General features: G+C 38.2%; 1 protein-coding gene across 1 annotated transcript; it reads right to left on the bottom strand.

The window, feature by feature from the left end:
* Positions 1–3,810: 3,810 nt before the first annotated feature.
* Positions 3,811–5,300, bottom strand: olig3 (oligodendrocyte transcription factor 3). The gene has a single exon (XM_056761256.1). It carries the CDS (start codon positions 4,732–4,734, stop codon positions 3,970–3,972), a length of 765 nt encoding a protein of 254 aa, XP_056617234.1. The 5' UTR covers positions 4,735–5,300; the 3' UTR covers positions 3,811–3,969.
* Positions 5,301–6,509: the final 1,209 nt, after the last annotated feature.

The following is a 6,509-nucleotide window of genomic DNA, read 5'->3' as shown; positions in this document are numbered from 1 at the left end:
TGGCTCCTGCACCTGCCACCTAATTCAGCCCAGGACATGCAGTCGAGTAACTGGCAGGCATAATGAACTGCATTCATCCTGTCAGCAGAGTCAATAACTTATCCCTGCAACTGCTTTTGTTCTAGCCGAAGCTTGCGGGTTCCTCCGATGTGCCCCATGCCCTTATTCAACTGAAATGTATTTTCAATTGCAGCCCCCGGTGTTGCCCGGCACAAGCCTTGCTTTGACGGCACTCTCTTTAGCCCTGGGCCTGGATCATTGTTAGTGTCCACGTCCATTGTTGGAGACGGTCGGATGGTAATAAGGCCACTCTCCAAAGTGTAAAATCTCAAGTGTTTCCAGTAACAGGTGTGTCCGCTGAGGAGGACTACCCATTTATCATGTTTCAAAAGAAAGGACTCCACTTAGCGCGGCTGTCTTTTTCGACAGCGGCCGCGGGGAAATTGCCCGGGAGTCTCCTCCAACCCAGCTTGACCCCTCCAAGTTTACGGCTAGCAATCTGCTGCCTTCCGTGCTTGCTTGGCTGCACTACATTTGGTATACGTTAACTATACGATGCATTGCGTGAAATCGAAACAAGACAGCCATTTGAGAGCATGTCAAAACTGAAAATGCATCAAAGGATTTTTCTACACATTGACTTGTTTAACATTATACGCACACTGACTTTTTTAGTCCAACCACCGCAGCGTGTCTGGTCAACTCCATCTTTGTTAACTTAAAAACGTGGAAAAGTTTCTAAAGGAACTGTACACAAACAAACACGTTATCATAACAATCAGAATGGCTAATGAAGCACCAGCAGGAAAGGAGTTATTAACCACCAAACTGTAATTAAAGGAAACAAAGGGAGAAGCATGGAGCGAAAAATACCATGAGGCGTCTCATTTACTTTCAAGCGGGTTTGTGAGAATTGCTTTTCGTGGCGCTCTCAGAAGATTTTTTGGAAGACATAACACATAAACACAGACTTTGACAAATGACAGATTTTGACTCTGAAAGCGAACATGCTGCTTCCCATTTTGTCGGCCTGCAGCTTGGGCACTTCTTGTAATACAAAACAATCAAGCATTAAACTTCGGCAAGCACTTTGCTACGGATAGGAATGGTACCTCAAATCATATTGATAATAATGTTCTTACTTTTTCAAGCAATCGTACTTAAACATTTTACTTGCTGCTGTAGAACAGAAATCTCATAAATGAACATTGAGGGAGGTACTGGCTATTTTGATTTGGGCTGGTCTCTGACCCCTCAGATTAGCCAAGCAATGCCCTAGCATCTGCATAGCAACAGGCTATAAAACCACATGTAATACAACCGCATAGCCGTGCTCCACTAACCACTTACTACATCAAAATAGTTCATGTTGCAAAAACTTTGTTTTGGAAAAAGTGAGACAGTTTTCAAACTCTCATTCTTATTTCAACCTGAACTGCTTAATACATAAGAGTTTGTTTGTATTTTTTATTTTTGTTCATGACTTTTTCTCACACTAATGATAACAATGGTGATTTGTAACAGGTCTTTCCTTGAATTTATTTTTAATCTGTAAACCACAAAGTCAGTGCAATGTGTTAATTGTAATGCACATCAGTCCGGAAACGTTTTGGTGTCATGGAATAACATTGATGCCTAAAGCTTTAACGCTGTTCTCTTTTTGCAGCACTTTTTTTTGCAGTCTTGCAGCACTGCTCCATCTGGAAATGCAAATTTAATTAATTACAAAAAATTGTAAAGACAGACCAAGAGGGTCTACAGTTGGTCTTTTGCTTTCTCAACTTGATGGAGAAATACAAATTCCCTCATTCTGGAAATCAACAGATAGAAACTTCTTTACACAGTCCGATGAATTCAATTACACTTTGCTGCTTTCCTCCCATCTGGCTGGAGTCCTTGCCAGTGTTCATACACTGTTTGTAGTCTCTAAAAACAAAGTGTAAAACTAGCCCACCATTCTCACTCAGCCTCTTCTGGTTACTTGTCTAAAAAGAGACTTAAGCCCCTCTACGAGTTAGTTACAAAGAGCTTTTAAATCCTTCGCCTCATTTACATCTCTCAAGAATAGAGCCCTGAATATATAATCTTCTGCATTTAGGGTCCTGTAATCTCTCTGATGTTTTCTTCTCCCATTCCCATATGCACAATTAACTTGTAATCTTCACAAACATACATTCAGCTGCTCCCTATCTGAGTCTGTGAAAGCACCCGAGAGACTGCCTTTGTGTTTCAAATGTGTTCAATGTTATTATTTTGATCTCGAATTTCTAATAAAAAATTAAACATACATCTTACTAAAAAAAAAATTTTAAAGAGGATTTTTTTTTTGAAAATGTGTAATATTAAATTCATTAAAAAGGATAACCAAGGAAAGCTAAAATGAAACATGACAATTATTTTTTAGTGCGTAATGATAATTATTGAATGTGTTTTTATAGTAAAATATTTTTGTTGTTGATTGTATTGGTCATCCTATTTAAATGTTATTTAGCCAGTAAATAATACTACAAAAACTAGTTTGTGTTACTGGGTTGTCTTATTTTCCCATTCATTTATTTCCATAAAATTAATTTTGTTGTGTCATTTACCCTTTGAAAGTAATTTGACTATAGTATTGAAAAAATAGTTTGCAATTATTATTTTATCTTTTAAACATCAAGAATGTTTTCATTTCATAGCACAATTTAGGATTTAAGGTTGAGTATGCCTCATGTTGTTTTTTAATAAATTAATTGAATTCTATTTGTATTACTGCCAATGTTTAAATAGCACAATTTTTTTGTGTAAATCAAGATAAAATATTAAAAAAATTACAAAATGTGGGTTCTGTCATTGACAACTGTCATTATTTGTTTAAATCTTAAATCTTAAATCTATATATATTCTTGCGGGAGCAGACTGATCATTGTTTTTTTTTTTTTTATAAAAACTATGTTTACAGCATAGGGCTCAACAGATTACAGGACATACAAAATATAGTTCAAATAGGGCCAAAGAAAACAGATACATCAGCAGATACAGTTCTTCTTTTTTAAAGTTTTATTGAAATTTCATCCAGCAACACTGGGCAATAATAAATATCTCATTTGTCAACAAGAATGTACAAAAATAAAGACCACGGCAATCTCTCTGGAATAACAAAATTTTCCCAGAAAAGAAACAAACAAACAAACAAACAAACAAACATGCTTATATGTAGTCTGAACAGGATGCCATGCTTAGGGATTTCAAATAAACTTACAACACAGAAGAAACACGATTGAGTAAGTTCAGCTATTATTTAAAGCGATGAATTAAATGAATCAAATAAGAGATAGTTACAACACTATTGCGAACTAAATCAATAGTCGTAATATTTTTTTTTACAATCCTTGTTACAAGGAACACATGTGGGATTTGATTCTCATATCCTTTTCAAAAAGATACCTGCATGCAACTCTCCCACATCACATGATCAACAAGTAGCCAAGCCTTGCCGACCCATACGAAAAATGACCGTGGCGCTCACAATTTCCAACAATAAGTCTCTAAAGTCATGTTTACTTTAGCTACAGTAACAAAGACATTTCACAGAAGGAGAACCCAAATGAATAAAACCATAACCCTGGTGACTGCAATATTTTGGTAGAAACATACGGCAGCCATGGCAAGTTTTTAAAGAGAAGTGCTCGCGTTTCCAGGGCAACTTCAAACACATATTTTCACCTCATATAGAACAATATACAGTGAATGTGCATAGAGCCTCGTGGGACCCCTACATTATTTACAGTGCGTTATGCAGCACAACCTCCATAACTATAAAGTAGTTACCTTACAATGCATTTGACGAGATCCTTGTTACAAGGACGAAGTTCTGAATTCGTAAGGGGTAAAGCAGACAAACAGACAGACAAACACATCATGCTAAGCTCTGAATCCAGTCCGTTCACAATTTACAGTTCACCGACACTACACCGTGTCACATCGCGCTCACTTCATCATTTCCTTGTTTTCAGAAAGCCTCGTCAGTCCTGTCGAAGTGATGGGAATGTGAGGAGGTGGTGGCACCTGGCAAATAGTGCACGGACAAGGCAAGCCTGCCCAGTGCTGAAAACCGCCCCCGAGGTGCAGTGGTGGGGCAGGGGTGCTTTTCATCATAGAGTGCGGCCCCCTGATGGATGTAAGTCCAGGTAACGTGGTGGGAAGCGCAGAGGAGGTGGACGAGGATAGCGCGCTCCCGAGGAGGGGATGCACCTGGTGCGCAGCGCTCACCGAGTGCGCACCGGTGTGGCTCACCGTCCCGCAGTGAAACGCCGAATGATGACCCCCGTAAATCTCTCCAACCAGCCTCTTCATCTCGTCCAGAGAGCTCGTCAACATCAGGATGTAGTTTCTGGCCAGCAGAAGGGTGGCGATTTTGGAGAGCTTTCTCACCGACGGGCCGTGGGCGTACGGCATGACCTCTCGGAGCCCGTCCATCGCCAGGTTCAAGTCGTGCATCCTCTTGCGCTCTCTGCCGTTGATTTTTAAGCGCAGCTGCTGGATCTCATTCTCCGTCACCTGCTTCTTGAGTTTGTACTTGCTTCCGGATGGCGATTTGGAGAGGTGCTCGCTCGCCATCTTCTGCAGGAGCTCGTTTTGCGTGGAGGACACTGAATTCAGGCGTCCGTCTTGTGGCTGGTGGAGATGATCGCGTAGGTACATCAGGTCCATATCTGGAGATGAAGCTCTGCTGGAGCTGGAGTCCGAATTCATTTTATGGCAGGGCTTGGGTATAGGAGGTTGTCTCTTTCCCTTGCCTCGTTTTTATTTTGAAGTCACTCCTGCTTGATCACCTGATTTATCCCACTGGAGACTTTTTTTTCTTGCAGTCGGTTTGATATAGACCTAGGCCTGCTGCCTGGTTTAACTTCGTTCTGAGTCGCACCTCTTGCTCTGTGGCGACGCATCACAGCTCTCCGTATTTATAGTGCGCCTAGAGAGGGGCCATACAAAAGGAGCCCCTCTTTTCATAACGGTCTTGTTAGGATGACGTCCCCATTATCTGGAGCGGTGTGCTTTGACTGTCCCATTGACCAAAGGAGTATCTATTCATATTCATTGTAATGACACCATGGGGACACTTCAGCCCAGGAGCTATAGCCTCTGAAACTTTGGAAAAACTTCAGCGCACTAAAGAAACGATGCCGGGTCAGTTTGATCCTCACAGCACAACTTGCACTTTTAATCGAATTTCACGGATTATGCATGCAAATATAATCTACAAAAAAATATATAGCTGTGTTTGTCTGTTTAATGTACCAACATCAAATAAAAATAGTTTAAAACCCATTTTTTTACATCAACAGGATGATCAAGTAGTTTATGTAACGAAATTATATTCAAATAGAAATAAAAAATTGTAATGTTACCTCACCAAATTATTACATTTTCATTTTCCAGCACATTGTGAGCCCTTTTAAGGCCCACAGACACAAACACTTTTATGTTTTCCTGAGAAAATCCTACAAATGTAGATTAACAGGGATATTTCTGTTTTTCTGTAACTTTCATTCCAGTCAATGTATTGCTCTTACTGTCCCCTATGTTCAAATATTTATATTATATGTAATATATATTACATTTTAACAAGTACATATTCTGTTCATTTTATCATTGTCTTCAAGTATCTTGAATTACTTTGGTGTGTCTACAAACAAATAAAAAATATTTAAACAAATTCAGAAACAAATGAGAAAATGTGTACCTAGACTATAATGATTTACTGTGTATATAAAATAATTTTCAACATTTCAATATTTAAAAAAAGAGAAAAAAGAGAAAAATTAAAATGTTTAGTTTGGTTATAAAAACAGAGAAAGATAATTTACTTAATGAAAGATAAACATTTATTTGTTCACTCCACAATAAGTGATTTGCCGTCCCAAACTTACACATCACTGACTCATTAATGAGTATCTGTTTGCCTAACATTACAATAGAGGAGTGGAATCATATATGTGTATTTGCAGATAGTTATTCCACTATTAGCTCTAATTTAACTCAGATTTCTGTGCATGAAGATCTTTATTCTGCTATCATAAATGATGATTTTGAAATCTTTAAACCAAAATTCAAAAGTCAGGATAATGTAAAAGAAAAATGGATCTCTGGAAAATTTAAAAAAGGGATATTAAGAATTTTGAACTAGTTTTTATCATCTCAGAATGATGTAAATGGTTAAAATGTTTAAAATTGACATTTTATTATGAATACTCAAATCTATATTATAAATCAACATAGAGTGACCATTGAACATAAAGAAACTGATTCTGCTTATTGAAACAAATGTAATGTCATATGGAAACTGTCCTACAGTTTCACCAAACTCTGTATGTGCAGGTAAAGGGGAGTCTCGTAGTCTTATTGGTTTTCACAGCAATACAAAAATCCCCGTAACAACTAAAAAAAAAGTAAAAACCTGAATTCACCGCAGCATAGTGAAAGTTGAAAAGGAATCGTTTCTTATAAAGGTGCTGCAATGCAAAGAA

The sequence above is a fragment of the Triplophysa dalaica genome, chromosome 11 (assembly GCF_015846415.1).
Source record: "Triplophysa dalaica isolate WHDGS20190420 chromosome 11, ASM1584641v1, whole genome shotgun sequence".
Classification (NCBI taxonomy): Eukaryota; Metazoa; Chordata; class Actinopteri; order Cypriniformes; family Nemacheilidae; genus Triplophysa; species Triplophysa dalaica.
Note: the sequence above shows the minus strand (reverse complement) of the source record. Positions and strands in the feature narration are given on the sequence as shown.

Excerpts from the sequence above, each read along its gene's own strand:
- olig3 (XM_056761256.1), bottom strand. The coding sequence starts at position 4,734 with ATGAATTCGGACTCCAGCTCCAGCAGAGCTTCATCTCCAGATATGGAC.